The 17,935-nt window shown below is 44.4% G+C and overlaps 1 protein-coding gene across 1 annotated transcript in view; it reads right to left on the reverse strand.

The window, feature by feature from the left end:
- Positions 1 to 13,195: 13,195 nt before the first annotated feature.
- Positions 13,196 to 17,935, reverse strand: part of MYOM3 (myomesin 3) — an 84,289-nt gene continuing 79,549 nt past the window's right edge. Inside the window, exon 36 of the mRNA XM_038758062.1 lies at positions 13,196 to 13,743. Within this exon, the coding sequence (XP_038613990.1) occupies positions 13,486 to 13,743 (258 nt within the window). The 3' untranslated portion in view covers positions 13,196 to 13,485. The remainder of the gene's footprint in view (positions 13,744 to 17,935) is intronic.

The following is a 17,935-nucleotide window of genomic DNA, read 5'->3' on the forward strand; positions in this document are numbered from 1 at the left end:
GGTTGTCCCACGGGGGGCTCACATTAATCCCCATTTTACAGGTGAGGGAGCTGAGGCCGAGAGAAGTGAAGTGACTTACCCAAAGTCACACAGCTGACAATAATAATAATAATAGCGGTGGTATTAAGCGCTTACTATGTGTAAAGCACTGTTCTAAGTGCTGGGGAGGTTACAAGGTGATCAGGTTGTCCCAAGTGGGGCTTTCAGTCTTCACCCCCATTTTACAGATGAGACAGCTGAGCCCCAGAGAAGTGAAGTGACTTGCCCAAAGTCACACAGCTGACAATAATAATAATAATAATGATGATGATGGCATTTAAGTGCTTACTATGTGCAAAGCACTGTTCTAAGCGCTGGGGAGGTTACAAGGTGATCAGGTTGTCCCACGGGGGGCTCCCAGTCTTCATCCCCATTTTACAGATGAGACAAATGAGGCCCAGAGAAGTGAAGTGACTTGCCCAAAGTCACACAGCTGACAATAATAATAATGATGATGATGGCATTTATAAAGTGCTTACTATGTGCAAAGCACTGTTCTAAGCGCTGGGGAGATTACAAGGTGATCAGGTTGTCCCACGGGGGGCTCCCAGTCTTCATCCCCATTTTACAGATGAGACAGCTGAGGCCCAGAGAAGTGAAGTGACTTGCCCAAAGTCACACAGCTGACAATAATAATAATAATAGTATTTGTTAAGTGCTTACTATGTGCAAAACACTGTTCTAAGTTCTGGGGAGGTTACAAGGTGATCAGGTTGTCCAAAGTGGGGTTCCCAGTCTTCATCCCCATTTTACAGATGAGACAAGTGAGGCCCAGAGAAGTGCCCAAAGTCACCCAGCTGACAATAATAATAATAATAATAATGGTATTTGTTAAGCACTTACTATGTACAAAGCACTGTTCTAAGCACTGGGGAAGCTACAAGGTGATCAGGTTGTCCCACCGGGGGCTCACAGTTTTAATCCCCATTTTACAGATGAGGTGTGGTAGGGTCAGGATTAGAACCCATGACCTCTGACTTTCAAGCCCGGGCTCTTTCCACGGAGCCACACTGCTTCTCTAATAATTGATCAGGGAGGAGGGGGCCTGTCCTGAGAATCCGGGGGGCCCTTGGGGTTCAGCCCAGAGAAACAGGGGTCTGGGGTCTCCCACCCCCTCCTCGGGTTCCATAATAATAATAATAATGTTGGTATTTTTAAGCGCTTACTATGTGCCAAGCACTGTTCTAAGCGCTGGTGTAGATACAAGGTAATCAGGTGGTCCCATGTGGGTCTCACAGTCTTCATCCCCATTTTACAGATGAGGTAACTGAGGCCCAGAGAAGTGAAGTGACTTTGCCAAAGTCACACAGCTGACAGTTGGCGGAGCCGGGATTTGAACCCATGACCTCTGACTCCAAAGCCCGGGCTCTTTCCACTGAGCCACGCTGCTTCTCTGGAGCCTCCAATCAATCAATCAATCAATCAATCAATCGTATTTATGGAGCACTTACTGTGTGCAGAGCACTGTACTAAGCGCTTGGGAAGTACAACCCACTTTTCAGTCACAAACAAAAGCATTCGGAGCTCCGCCAGTCAAACTCATCATCATCATCAATCGTATTTATTGAGCGCTTACTATGTGCAGAGCACTGTACTAAGCACTTGGGAAGTACAAATTGGCAACATCTAGAGACAGTCCCTACCCAACAGTGGGCTCACAGTCTAAAAGATAGAGTAATAAATCTATACAAACATATATTAGAGAAGCAGCGTGGCTCAGTGGAAAGAGCCTGGGCTTTGGAGTCAGAGGTCATGAGTTCAAATCCTGGCTCCACCACTCGTCAGCTGGGTGCCTTTGGGCAAGTCAAACTCACTGTAAGCGCTCAATAAATACAACTGAATGAATGAATCCTCCCCCCGCCTTACCTTCCTCCCCTCCCCACAGCACCTGTATATGTGTATATATGTTTGTACAAATCTATTATGCTATTTATTTTATTTGTGCATATTTATTCTATTTATTTTATTTTGTTAATATGTTCTGTTGTCTGTCTCCCCTTTCTAGACTGTGAGCCCACTGTTGGGTAGGGACCGTCTCTAGATGTTGCCAACTTGGACTTCCCAAGCGCTTAGTCCAGTGCTCTGCACACAGTAAGTGCTCAATAAATATGACTGAATGACTGAATGAATGTTGATGATCAAAATCAGGAGGGACCTCACTGAATCTCCTTTCCAGTACACATTTACTCACCGAGTTTCGTTTCCAGTATACGTCTACTCCCCGAATCATCATCATCATCAATCATATTTATTGAGCGCTTACTATGTGCAGAGCACTGGACTAAGCGCTTGGGAAGTACAGTAATGGCATTTCCAGTACACATCTGTATATTTAGAAGTCATTAGCATCAGGAGCCCCCCCACCTTCGACCTGAGGGTGCAAATTATTTCCCTTATTATTATTTCCGTTATTTTTTTATTCTTATATCTGCTTCTAGAGAAGCAGCGTGGCCCAGTGGAAAGAGCCCGGGCTTTGGAATCAGAGGTCATGGGTTCAAATCCCGCTCCCCACCCCCCCACTTTACCTCCTCCTCATCATCAATCGTATTTATTGAGCGCTTACTGTGTGCAGAGCACTGTACTAAGTGCTTGGGAAGTACAAATTGGCAACATATAGAGACAGTCCCTGTCCAACAGTGGGCTCACAGTCTAAAAGGGGGAGACAGAGAACAAAACCAAACATACTAACAAAATTTCCCTCCCACAGCACCTGTATGTATAATAATAATAATAATAATAATGATAATGGCATTTATTAAGCACTTACTATGATGATGGCATTTGTTAAGCACTTACTATGTGCAAAGCACTGTTCTAAGCGCTGGGGGGGATACAATGTGATCAAGTGGTCCCACGTGGGGCTCACAGTCTTAACCCCCAGTTTTACAGATGAGGGAACTGAGGCTCAGAGAAGTGAAGTGACTTGCCCGAGGTCACACAGCAGACTTATGGTGGAGCTGGGATTCGAACCCATGCCCTCTGACTCCAAAGCCCGGGCTCTTTCCACTGAGCCACACTGCTTCTCTTTGTGCAAAGCACTGTTCTAAGCACTGTGGAGGCTACAAGGTGATCAGGTTGTCCCACAGTCTTAATCCCCATTTTACAGATGAGGGAACTGAGGCACAGAGAAGTGAAGGGACTTGCCCAAAGTCACACAGCTGGCGATTGGCAGAGTGGGGATTTGAAGTACAAGTTGGCAACATATAGAGAATACAGGAATATGAATATTCATATGAATATATATGAACATATAGTCATTCATTCATTCAACCATATTTATTGAGCGCTTACTAGTCATTCATTCATTCAACCGTATTTATACATATTTATTACTCTATTTATTTATTTTACTTGTACATATTCATTCTGTGTATTTTATTTTGTTAATATGTTTTGTTTTGTTGTCTGTCTCCCCTTTCTAGACCGTGAGCCCGCTGTTGGGTAGGGACTGTCTCTGTATGTTGCCAAATTGTACTTCCCAAGCGCTTAGTACAGTGCTCTGCACACAGTAAGCGCTCAATAAATACGATTGATTGATTGATTGATTGATTCACAGATGAGGTAACTGAGGCACAGAGAAGTGAAGTGACTTGCCCAAAGTCACACAGCTGGCAATTGGCAGAGTGGGGATTTGAAGTACAAGTCGGCAACATATAGATAATATATGAATATGAATATGAATGCTCACATGAATATATATGAACATATATTCATTCATTCATTCAACCATATTTATTGAGCGCTTATTAGTCATTCATTCATTCAACCGTATTTATACATATTTATTACTCTATTTTACTTGTACATCTTCATTCTGTGTATTTTCTTTTGTTAATGTGTTTTGTTTTGTTGTCTGTCTCCCCCTTCTAGACTGTGAGCCCACTGTTGGGTAGGGACTGTCTCTCTATGTTGCCAACTTGGACTTCCCAAGCGCTTAGTACAGTGCTCTGCACACAGTAAGCACTCGATAAATACAATTGAATGAATGAATTTACGATTCTATTTATTTTCTTTTGTTAATACGTTTTGTTTTGTTGTCTGTCTCCCCCTTCTAGACTGTGAGCCCGCTGTTGGGTAGGGACCGTCTCTGTATGTTGCCAACTTGTACTTCCCAAGCGCTTAGTCCAGTGCTCTGCACACAGTAAGCGCTCAATAAATACGATTGAATGAATGAATGAATCGGGGTTTTTTTTAGCCACTGCAGACCCCTCTGGTCTGGGAAGGAGGCTTAGACTCACATGCTTGGGTGTAAAAAGAAAACAGGATAAAGTATGGCCTAGAGAAGCAGCATGACTTAGTGGAGAGAGCACAGATTTAGGAGTCAGAGGTCCTGGGTTCTAATCCCAGCTCTGCCACTTGTCAGCTGTGTGACTCTAAGCAAGTCACTTCACTTCTCTGGGACTCAGTTCCCTCATCTTTAAATTGGGGATTAAGACTGTGAGCCCCACGTGGGACAACTGCTGAAGAGAAGCAGCGTGGCTCAGTGGAAAGAGCCCGGGCTTTGGAGTCGGAGGTCATGGGTTCAAATCCCGGCTCCGCCCATTGTCGGCTGTGTGACTTTGGGCAAGTCACTTCACTTCTCTATGCCTCAGTTTCCTCAACTGTAAAATGGGGATGGAGACTGTGAGCCCCCCCTGGGACAACCTGATCACCTTGTAACCTCCCCAGCGCTTAGAACAGTGCTTTGCACATAGTAAGCGCTTAATAAATGCCATTATTATTATTATTATTATAAGATTGTGAGCCCCACATGGGACAACCTGATCACCTGTGTGATTAGAATTGATCACCTTGCTATCATCACAAGTGCCATCATCATTATTATTATTATTATTATTATTATTGTCAGCTGTGTGATGATGATGGCATTTGTTAAGCGCTTACTATGTGCAAAGCAATCAATCAATCATAAAGCGCTTACTAGCCTTCTTCTAGACTGTGAGCCCACTGTTGGGTAGGGACTGTCTCTATATGTTGCCAACTTGGACTTCCCAAGCACTTAGTACAGTGCTCTGCACACAGTTAGTGCTCAATAAATACTATTGGTTGATTGATTGATAAATGCCATCATTATTATTATTATTATCACCTGATTTCCTTGTATTTACCCCAGTGCTTGGCACATAGCAAGCACTTAACAAATACCATTATTATTATTTTTAGAATCCAGTCTCTGGGGTCTGGCGCCGTTGGCCTTCGACCTTCGACCTCCGGCCATCATGGGGGGGGAGGGAGGAGGTCACCTCGATTTCTTGGGGCCGTCAGGACAAAACCTTTACACATTCTGGCCCAGAGAAAAGTCGAGGTGACAAGAGTGGAGGGACCGTCTCTAAATGTTGCCAGCTTGGACTTTCCAAGCACTTAGTACAGTGCTCTGCACACAGTAAGCGCTCAATAAATACAATTGAATGAATGAATGACTCAAGTTTACTGCGCAGAAGGAGGCAGTGATAAACCGCTCTCATATTTTTACCAAGAAAACTCCGGATATATACCAGAACAATTACAGATGGAAGCGGGACCTTCTGGGAGAGATGTATCCACGATGTCGCTACGGGTCGGAGACGACTCGAAAACCTAAGACAAGATAAGCTCCCAAGGGGCATATTATGTCTCCATTTTTGCAATATCCTTCTTTCCAAAGTCAATTTGAAACAGTTTCTTCATATAAGCTGCACCTGGCTGACTTGTGAATCGGTCTTCTGGACTGTGAGCCCACTGTTGTGTAGGGACCGTCTCTAAATGTTGCCAACTTGGACTTTCCAAGCGCTTAGTACAGTGCTCTGCACACAGTAAGCGCTCAATAAATACGATTGAATGAATGAATGACTCAAGTTTACGGCGCAGAAGGAGGCAGTGGTGAACCGCTCCCATATTTTTACCGAGAAAACTCTGGATATATACCAGAACAATTACAGAAGGAAGCGGGACCTTCTGGGAGAGATGTATCCACGATGTCGCTACGGGTCGGAGACGACTCGAAAGCCTAAGACAAGATAAGCTCCCAAGGGGCATATTATGTCTCCATTTTTGCAATATCCTTCTTTCCAAAGTCAATTTGAAACAGTTTCTTTATATAAGCTGCACCTGGCTGACTTGTGATCTGCTGTGTGACCTTGGGCAAGACACTTAACTTCCCTGAGCCTCAGTTACCTCATCTGTAAAATGGGGATTAATCAATCAATCAATCAATCAATCATATTTATTGAGCGCTTACTACGTGCAGAGCACTGTACTAAGCGCTTGGGAAGTACAAATTGGCAACATATAGAGACAGTCCCTACCCAACAGTGGGCTCACAGTCTAAAAGGGGGAGACAGAGAAAAAAAAAAAAGACTGTGAACCCCACGTGGGACAACCTGATCACTTTGTATCCCCCCCAGCGCTTAGAACAGTGCTTTGCACATAGTAAGCGCTTCACAAATGCCAGCACTGTTATTGTTATTGTTACCCCAGCTCTTAGAACAGTCCTGGCACTGTTGGGTAGGGACTGTCTCTATATGTTGCCAACTTGTACTTCCCAAGCGCTTAGTCCACTGCTCTGCACACAGTAAGCGCACAATAAATCATCATCATCATCAATCGTATTTATTGAGCGCTTACTATGTGCAGAGCACTGGACTAAGCGCTTGGGAAGTACAAATTGGCAACATATAGAGACAGTCCCTACCCAACAGTGGGCTCACAGTCTAAAAATAAAAAAATAAATACGATTGATTGATTGATTGATTGATTAACAAATCCCACTGAAAAAACCCAGAGTTGAGAGACAGACATTAGAGTGTGAGCTCCATGGGGGACAGGGAGGGTGTCCAGACCTGATTTAGCTTGTGTCTCTCCCAGCTCTTAGAACAGGTGCTTGGCACATTGTAGGCGCTTAATAAGTACCATAATTATGAAAGGAGATTAGGGATAGAAGACTGTCCAGGGACGGGCTTCTGGAGGCCGGTGTCCCGTTGGCTTTATTGATGTATTTCAATATATATATATATATATATGTATATATGTATATATGTTTGTACATATTTATTACTCTATTTATTTATTTATTTTACTTGTACATATCTATCCTATTTATTTTATTTTGTTAGTATGTTTGGTTTTGTTCTCTGTCTCCCCCTTTTAGACTGTGAGCCCACTGTTGGGTAGGGACTGTCTCTATGTGTTGCCAATTTGTACTTCCCAAGCGCTTAGTCCAGTGCTCTGCACATAGTAAGCGCTCAATAAATACGATTGATGATGATGATGTATTTCATAGCAACCGCACTGCCTTGTACATATCTATTCTATTTATTTTATTTTGTTAGTATGTTTGGTTTTGTTCTCTGTCTCCCCCTTTTAGACCGTGAGCCCACTGTTGGGTAGGGACTGTCTCTAGATGTTGCCAATTTGTACTTCCCAAGCGCTTAGTCCGGTGCTCTGCACATAGTAAGCGCTCAATAAATACGATTGATGATGATGATGATGACTGCCTGGCCGCCAGCCAGGTTGCTATGGCGATTTCATCCCGGACCTCTCTTTCCGGACCTACAACTTCAACAGGGCCGTCGCCTTGGAGGCTGAAATTTCTCCCGCTTTGTCTCAGCGCCGAGAGGTGAATGAGCTTTTTTGTGCGCCGGGGATGATGAAGGGACCCGATTCATTCCCCGGAGCCTTTGAAAGGCGGCCTGGGCCCCCGAAACCAGTGGCCAGAAGCAATGAGGGAAGAAACCGGCCGAGGAGAGGAAGAAGTGGGTAGGGACCGTCTCTATATGCTGCCAACTTGGACTTCCCAATCAATCAATCAATCAATCAATCATATTTATTGAGCGCTTACTGTGTGCAGAGCACTGTACTAAGCACTTGGGAAGTCCAAATTGGCAACACATAGAGACAGTCCCTACCCAACAGTGGGCTCACAGTCTAAAAGGGGGAGACAGAGAACAGAACCAAACATACCAACAAAATAAAATAAATAGGATAGAGATGTACAAGTAAAATAAATAAATAAATAGAGTAATAAATATGTACAACCATATATACATATATACAGGTGCTGTGGGGAAGGGAAGGAGGTAAGATGGGGGGATGGAGAGGGGGACGAGGGGGAGAGAAGGAAGGGGCTCAGTCTGGGAAGGCCTCCTGGAGGAGGTGAGCTCTCAGCAGGGCCTTGAAGGGAGGAAGAGAGCTAGCTTGGCAGAGGGGCAGAGGGACTGGGGGCATTCCAGGCCCGGGGGATGACATGGGCCGGGGGTCGATGGCGGGACAGGCGAGAACGCTCAATCAATATGACTGAATGAATGAATGAACGAAAGTGGGCCTTGGCCTGTCTCTGTAGTCGTGTTTCAATCAATCGATCAATCAATCAATCAATCGTATTTATTGAGCGCTTACCATGTGCAGAGCACTGGACTAAGCGCTTGGGAAGTAGAAGTTGGCAACATATAGAGACAGTCCCTACCCAACAGTGGGCTCACAGTCTAAAAGTGTTTCCTTTTCTTTAGGTGGGATTGGGCTTAATTCATTAAATGAGCACCCATTCGAAGACGGTGAGGGCATTTGACGGTGGTTGTGGCATTTGTTAAGCGTTTATTCATTCATTCGATCGTATTTATTGAGCGCTTGCTGTGTGCAGAGCACTGCACTAAGCGCTTGGGAAGTACAAGTTGGCAACATATAGAGGCGGTCCCTACCCAACAGCGGGCTCACAGTCTAGGAGTGTTTACTATGTGCGAAGCACTGTTCTAAGCGCTGGGGGGGATACAAGGTGAGCAGGTTGTCCCACGTGGGGCTCACAGTCTTCATCCCCACTTTACAGATGAGGGAACTGAGGCCCAGAGAAGTGAAGTGACTTGCCCAAAGTCACCCAGCTGACAAGCGGCAGAGCTGGGATTAGAACCCACAACCTCCGACTCCCAAGTCCAGGCTCTTTCCACTGAGCCACACTGCTTCTCAGAAGTCTAAGTGCTTAGTACAGTGCTCTGCACACAGTAAGCGCTCAATAAATACAATTGATTGATTGATCGATTGATTTTACTTGTACATATCTATTCTATTCATTTTATTTTGTTAATATGTTTGGTTTTGTTCTCTGTCTCCCCCTTCTAGACTGTGCACCCACTGTTGGGTAGGGACCGTCTCTATAAGTTGCCAACTTGGACTTCCCAAGTGCTTAGTACAGTGCTCTGCACACAGTAAGCGCTCAACAAATACGATTGAACGAATGAATGTTTTTGGACGAAAAACACATTTTAAACAGCCACATTGGGATTCGGCCGTCGAGCCATTTCGCCTTCAGGTTTGGACGATGTTCACAAAGGGGCTTTTCATCCTTTCTCCCTAGTTCTGCCGGGCTTCGACTTTCAGACATGAATTTATTGGACTCAGGAGGCCCTTAAAGATCATGTTCCATGGACCTCCACGTACTTCTATCATCAATTGTTTTTATTGAGCGCTTACTATGTGCAGAGCACTGTACTAAGCGCTTGGGAAGTACAAATTGGCAACATATAGAGACGGTCCCTACCCAACAGTGGGCTCACAGTCTAAAAGGGGGGAAGTCACTTCTAGACTGTGAGCCCACTGTTGGGTAGGGACCGTCTCTATATGTTGCCAGCTTGTACTTCCCAAGCGCCTAGTACAGTGCTCTGCACACATTAAGCGCTCAATAAATACGATGGATTGATTGATTGATTATGCAAACGGGGTTTAATAAACACATTAAATGATAACACACTTGTCGGCAGATGCCCCATGCTCAGGTAGGCCTCGGCGGCCCGTGGTGAAAGGGGAACGGATTGTTCGAACCTCCCCGCGGAAGCGCGGCCCACTCGGAGACACTCCAGAATCCTTCTCCGACTCATGCATGCAGGGTTTAATAAACACATTAAATAATAAACACATTAAATAATGAACACATTAAATAATACCACACTTGTTGGGAGGAAGCCCCCCCTCCCCGCAAATACTCTACCTCCAGGTTGGCCTTGTTTTGTCCCCTGTCTCCATGTTTTGTTTTGTTGTCCGTCTCCCCCTTCAAGACTGGGAGCCCGTTGTTGGGCAGGGGCTGCCTCTATAAGTTGCCCATTTGTACTTCCCAAGCGCTTAGTCCAGTGCTTTGCACATGGTAAGCGCTCAATAAACACGATTGATTGAATAAGAGAAGTAGCAGAGTCAGAGGTTCCGCCACTTATCAGTTATGTGCCTTCGGGCAAGTCACTTCAACATACTTGTACTTCCCAAGCGCTTAGTCCAGTGCTCTGCACACAGTAAGCGCTCAATAAATACGATTGAATGAATGAATGAATGCCTGTCTCCCCCTCTAGGCTGTAAGCTCGTTGTGGGCAGGTAATATGCCCATTTATTGTTGTGCCATACTCTCATTCATTCATTCAATCATATTTATTGAGCGCTTACTGTGTGCAGAGCACTGTACTAAGCGCTTGGGAAGTACAAGTTGGCAACATATAGAGATGGTCCCTACCCAACAGCGGGCTCACTTCACTTCTCTGGGCCTCAGTTCCCTCATCTGGAAAATGGGGATGAAGACTGTGAGCCCCCGTTGGGACAACCGGATCACCTTGTCTCCTCCCCAGCGCTTAGAACAGTGCTTGGTACATAGTAGCGCTTAACAAATGCCATTAATAATAATAATAATAATAATGGTATTATTATTATGTGGGACAACCTGATGACCTTGTATCTCCCCCAGTGCTTAGAACAGTGCTTGGCACATAATAAGCGCTTAACAAATGCCAATAATAATAACAATCATAATAGTATTATTACTATGTGGGACAACCTGATGACCTTGTATCTCCCCCAGAGCTTAGAACAGTGCTTGGCACATAGTAAGCGCTTAACAAATGCCAATAATAATAATAATGGTGGTATTAATATGTGGGACAACCTGATGACCTCGTATCTCCCCAAGCGCTTAAAACAGTGTTTGGCACATAGTAAGCTCTTAAAACAAATGCCATTATCATTATTATTCTGTGGGACAACCTGATGACCTCGTATCTCCCCCAGCGCTTAGAACAGTGCCTGGCACACAGTAAGCGCTTCCCCAACCCCCAAATTATTATCACCGTGAATGAATGAATGTGAATGAACTCTCCCTTCTAGACTGTGAGCCCGCTGTTGGGTAGGGACCGTCTCTATATGTTGCCGACTTGGACTTCCCAAGCGCTTACTGCAGTGCTCTGCACACAGGAAGCGCTCAATAAATACGATTGAATGAATGATTGAATGATTGATTGAATGAATGAATGAATGATCGAATGAATGATTGAATGAATGAATGAACAAACGAATGAATGAATGAACAAATGAATGAATCATTAAATAAATGAATGAATAAATGAATGATTGAATGAATGAATGATTGAGTGATTGAATGACTGATTGATTGAATGAATGATTGAATGAATGAATGAGTGATTGAATGATTGAATTAATGAATGAATGATTGAGTGATTGAATGAATCCCAACCGCTACCCTGCTCATTCAAGCTGTCATCCTATCCCGTCTGGACTACTGCATCAGCCTTCTCTCTGATCTCCCATCCTCGTGTCTCTCTCCATTTCAATCCATACTTAATGCTGCTGCCCGGATTATCTTTGTCCAGAAACGCTCTGGACATATTACTCCCCTCCTCAAAAACCTCCAATGGCTACCGATCAATCTGCGCATCAGGCAGAAACTCCTCACCCTGGGCTTCAAGGCTGTCCATCCATCCCCTCGCCCCCTCCTACCTCACCTCCCTTCTCTCCTTCTACAGCCCAGTCCGCACCCTCCGCTCCTCCGCCGCTAATCTCCTCACCGTACCTCGCTCTCGCCTGTCCCGCCGTCGACCCCTGGCCCACGTCATCCCCCGGGCCTGGAATGCCCTCCCTCTGCCCCTCCGCCAAGCTAGCTCTCTTCCTCCCTTCAAGGCCCTGCTGAGAGCTCACCTCCTCCAGGAGGCCTTCCCAGACTGAGCCCCTTCCTTCCTCTCTCCCTCGTCCCCCTCTCCATCCCCCCATCTTACCTCCTTCCCTTCCCCACAGCACCTGTATATATATGTATATATGTTTGTACATATTTATCACTCTATTTATTTATTTATTTTACCTGTACATATCTATTCTATTTATTTTCTTGTGTTAGTATGCTTGGTTTGTTCTCTGTCTCCCCCTTTTAGACTGTGAGCCCACTGTTGGGTAGGGACTGTCTCTATATGTTGCCAACTTGGACTTCCCAAGCGCTTAGTACAGTGCTCTGCACATAGTAAGCGCTCAATAAATACGATTGATGATGATGATGATGAATGAATGATTGATTGAATGATTGAATTATTGAATGAATGATTGAATCAATGAATAAATGATTGAGTGATTGAATGAATGATAGTGAATGATTGAGTGATTGAATGAATGATTGATTGAATTATTGAATGAACGATTGAATTAATGAATAAATGATTGAGTGATTGAATGAATGATTGATTGAATGATTGAGTTAATGAATGAATGATTGAGTAATTGATTGAATGAATGATTGAGTGAGTGAATGAATGATTGAATGAATGAATGATTGATTGAATGAATGAATGAATGATCGAATGAATGATTGAATGAATGATTGATTGAATGATTGAGTGATTGAATGAATGATTGATTGAATGATTGAGTGATTGAATGAATGATTGATTGAATGATTGAGTGATTGAATGAATGATTGATTGAATGATTGAATTATTGAATGAATGATTGAATTAATGAATAAACGATTGAGCGATTGAATGAATGCTTGATTGAATGATTGAGTTAATGAATGAATGATTGAGTAATTGATTGAATGAATGATCGAGTGAGTGAATGAATGATTGAATGAATGATTGAACGAATTAATGAATAAATGATTGAGTGATTGAATGAATGATTGATTGAATGATTGAGTGATTGAATGAATGATTGATTGAATGATTGAATGATTGAATGAATGATTGAATTAATGAATAAATGATTGAGCGATTGAATGAATGATTGATTGAATGATTGAATGAATGAATGAATGATTGAGTAATTGATTGAATGAATGATCGAGTGAGTGAATGAATGATTGAATGAATGATTGAATGAACGATTGATAGAATGAATGAATGAATGATCGAATGAATGACTGAAAGGCGCTGTGGGCTGTTCCAACTGTCAGAGGACTGGGGGGGGGGCGGCGGGATTGCTCCAATCTCCCTCCAGAGGGGGAAGCTCTGCGCTTTCCAGATGGAATAATTCCAGAGAGGTTATTAGCAATTAATAATTTGAACGATTATGAGCTATTAAAATTTGAAGAGGGGACGAACGATCATGAGCGACTAGTGATTTGAAGAGGGGAGGATGGAGGGGGAGAGGGGACCCCCCCCCCTCTCCGGCGAGGTGGTACGGTCGCCGGGCGGGCGTCCTGCGCCCGGCAGGGGGCGCGCCTCAGGGGCCGGCGGCGGGCTGGTCGCCGTGCTTGAAGACGCTGACGGTGACGTAGGCGGCCTCGGCGCCATATTTGTTCCTGACGAAGACGGCGTAGCGTCCGCTGTGGTGGCTGCGCACGCCGTGGATGGTGACGGTGACGACGGAGCCCTTGGTCTCCAGCCGGCAGCGCTCGTCGAAGGACACCGGCTTGTCGTTCTTCAGCCACGACACCTCCGGGGCCGGCTCGCCCGACACGATGCACGTCAGGCACAGCGTCTGCCGCCGCCGCCGCCGCCGCCACCAAATAAAGTCGATTGAGTTTCTTTTGGCAGGATGTTGGGTTCTGTTCTCTGGCTCCCCCTTTTAGACTGCGAGCCCGCTGGTGGGTAGGGACCGTCTCTCTATGTTGCCAATGTGTGCTTCCCAAGCACTTAGTACAGTGCTCTGCACATAGTAAGCGCTCAATAAATACGATTGATGATGATGATGACAAGCGCAGCGGGACGCGCGCGTTGCCCCGGGAGACCGACACGCCCGCCGTTACACTCCCGTTCATTCACTCGGCCCTATTTCCGCCCCGCCCGCCGTTAGGCTCCCATTCATTCATTCATTCACTCCCCCCTCATTCATTCACTCAATCGTATTTCCGCCCCGCCCCATCAGACTACCGTTCATTCATTCACTCATTCACTCAATCTTACTTCCGCCCCATCATATTCCCGTTCGTTCATTCATTCCCTCCCTCACTCATTCATTCACTCAATCGTATTTCCACCCCGCCCCCATCATATCCCGTTCATTCATTCCCTCCCTCCCTTATTCACTCAATGGTATTTCCGCCCCATCCCAATTAGACTCCCATTCATTCATTCATTCATTCCCTCTCTTATTCATTCAATCATATTTCCACCCCACCCCATCATATCCCATTCATTCATTCATTCCCTCCCTCCCTCCCTCATTCACTGAATCGTATTTCCACCCCATCCCAATCCCATTCATTCATTCATTCCCTCCCTCCCTCCCTCATTCACTCAATCGTATTTCCACCCCATCCCAATTAGACTCCCATTCATTCATTCATTCCCTCACTCATTCATTCACTCAATCGCATTTCCGCCCCACCCTATCAGACTACCGTTCATTCATTCATTCATTCCCTCATTCATTCAATCTTACTTCCACCCCATCATACTCCCGTTCATTCATTCATTCCCTCCCTCATTCATTCACTCAATCGTATTTCCACCCCACCCCCATCATATCCCGTTCATTCATTCATTCCCTCCATCCACGTCCCAAGTAGACTCCCATTCATTCCCTCTCTCACTAATTCATTCACTCAATCGTATTTCCACCCCGCCCCCATCATATCCCATTCATTCATTCATTCCCTCCCTCCCTCCCTCATTCACTCAATTGTATTTCCACCCCGTCCCAATTAGACTCCCATTCATTCCCTCTCTCACTAATTCATTCACTCAATCGTATTTCCACCCCCCCATCATATCCCATTCATTCATTCATTCCCTCCCTCCCTCATTCACTCAATCGTATTTCTGCCCCATCCCAATTAGACTCCCATTCATTCATTCATTCCCTCTCTCACTCATTCATTCACTCAATTGTATTTCCGCCCCACCCCATCAGACTACCACTCATTCATTCATTCATTCATTCCCTCATTCACTCAATCGTACTTCCGCCCCGCCCCATCATACTGCCGTTCGTTTATTCATTCATTCATTCCCTCCCTCCCTCATTCAGTCACTCAATCATATTTCCACCCTGCCCCCATCATACTCCTGTTCATTCATTCCCTCCCTCCCTCATACACTCAATCATATTTCCACCCCGCCTCAATAAGTGCTTAGTATAGTGCTCTGCACACAGTAAGCACTCAATAAATACAATTGATGATGAATTAGACTCCCATTCATTCATTCATTCATTCCCTCCCTCATTCATTCATTCCCTCCCTCATTCATTCACTCAATCGTATTTCCGCCCCACCCCATCATACTCCCATTCATTCATTCATTCCCTCCCTCCCTCATTCATTCACTCAATCGTATTTCCGCCCCGCCCCCGTTAGACTCCCATTCATTCATTCATTCCCTCCCTCCCTCATTCATTCACTCTAGAATGAATTCATCTATTCAATTCATTCACTCTAGAATTCATCCCCTTCTAGACTGTGAGCCCACTGTTGGGTAGGGACCGTCCCTATATATTGCCAAGTTGGACTTCCCAAGCGCTTAGGACAGTGCTCTGCACACAGTAAGCACTCAATAAATACGATTGAATGAATGAATTTGAATTCATCGAATGAATTAATTAATTCACAATCATATTTCCGCCCCACCCCCATCAGACTACCACTCATTCATTCATTCACTCCCTCACTCATTCACTCAATCCTATTACCTGCCCGCCCACCATTAGACTACCATTCATTCATTCACTCCCTCCCTCATTCATTCACTCAATTGTATTTCCGCCCCGCCCCATCATACTCCCGTTCATTCATTCATTCATTCATTCCCTCACTCATTCATTCACTCAATCGTATTTCCGCCCCGCCCCCATCAGACTCCCATTCATTCATTCACTCCCTCACTCATTCATTCACTCAGTCGTATTTCTGCCCCGCCCTCATCATACTCCCGTTCATTCATTCACTCCCTCTCTCACTCATTCATTCACTCAATCGTATTTCCGCCCCGCCCCATCAGACTCCATTCATTCATTCACCCCTTCACTTATTCATTCACTCAATCGTATTTCCGCCCCATCAGACTTCCACTCATTCATTCATTCACTCCCTTCCTCATTCATTCATTCAATCGTATTTCCACCCCGCCCCCCATCAAACTCCCATTCATGCATTCCCTCCCTCCCTCATTCACTCCATCATATTTATTGTGGGGTAGGGACCGTCTAGCGCTCAATAAATACGATTGAATAAATAAATGAATGAATCTGTTGCCGACTTGCACTTCCCAAGCACTTAGTACAGTGCTCTGCACACAGGAAGCGCTCAATAAATACGATTGAATGAATAATAATGATGGTATTTATTAAGCACTTACTATGTGCCAATTACTGTTCTAAACACTGGGGTAATAATAATAATAATAATAATAATAATGGCATTTATTAAGCACTTACTATGTGCCAATTACTGTTCTAAGCACTGGGGTAATAATAATAATAATAATAATGGCATTTATTAAGCACTTACTATGTGCCAAGCATTGTTCTAAGCGCTGGGGTAATATAATAATAATAATAGCATTTATTAAGCACTTACTATGTGCCAAGTACTGCTGTAAGTGCTGGAGTAATAATAGTAATAATAATAATAATAATAATAACAATAATGGCATGTGTTAAGTGCTTACTATGTGCCAAGCACTGTTCTAAGCACTGGGGTAATATAATAATAATAATAATGGCATTTATTAAGTGCTTACTATGTGCCAAGCACTACTGTAAGCACTGGGGTAATAATAATAATAATGATAATGACATTTATTAAGGTCTTACTATGTGCCAAGCACTTTTCTAAGCGCTGGGGTAATAATAATAATGGCATTTATTAAGTGCTTACTATGTGCCAATCACTGTTCTAAGCACTGGGGTAATAATAATAATAATAATGGCATTTATTAAGGTCTTACTATGTGCCAAGCACTGTTCTAAGCACTGGGGTAATAATAATAATAATGGCATTTATTAAGGTCTTACTATGTGCCAAGCACTGTTCTAAGCGCTGGGGTAATAATAATAATAACGGCATTTATTAAGTGCTTACTACTTGCCAATCACTGTTGTAAGCACTGGGGTAATAATAATCATGGCATTTTTTAAGCGCTTATTATGTGCAAAGCACTGTTCTAAGGGCTGGGGAGGTTATAAAGTGATCAGGGGCTCCCAGTCTTAATCCCCATTTTACAGATGAGGGAACTGAGGCCCAGAGAAGTGTAGTGATTTGCCCAAAGTCACCCAGCTGACAATTGGCAGAGCTGGGATTTGAACCCATGACCTCTGACTCCAAAGGCCGGGCCATTTCCACTGAGCCACGCTGCTTACTTTGGGCATGTCACTTCACTTCTCTGGGCCTCAGTTACCTCACCTGTGAAATGGGGATTAAGAGTGTAAACCCCATTTGGGACATGGACTGTATCCACCCTGATTGGTTCGGATCTACCCGCTGTGGGCAGGGAACATCTCTACCAATTCTGTTATATCGTACTTGCCCACGCATGTGGTAGAGTGCACTGCACACGGAAAGCACTCAATAAATAGAGAAGCAGCGTGGCTCAGTGGAAAGAGCCCGGGCTTTGGAGTCAGAGGTCATGGGTTCTAATCCAGCGCTTAGAACAGTGCTTTGCGCATAGTAAGCGCTTAACAAATGCCATCATTATTATTATTATTATCCCAGCTCTGCCAATTGTCAGCCATG

The sequence above is a fragment of the Tachyglossus aculeatus genome, chromosome 16, assembly GCF_015852505.1.
Source record: "Tachyglossus aculeatus isolate mTacAcu1 chromosome 16, mTacAcu1.pri, whole genome shotgun sequence".
Taxonomy (NCBI): domain Eukaryota; kingdom Metazoa; phylum Chordata; class Mammalia; order Monotremata; family Tachyglossidae; genus Tachyglossus; species Tachyglossus aculeatus.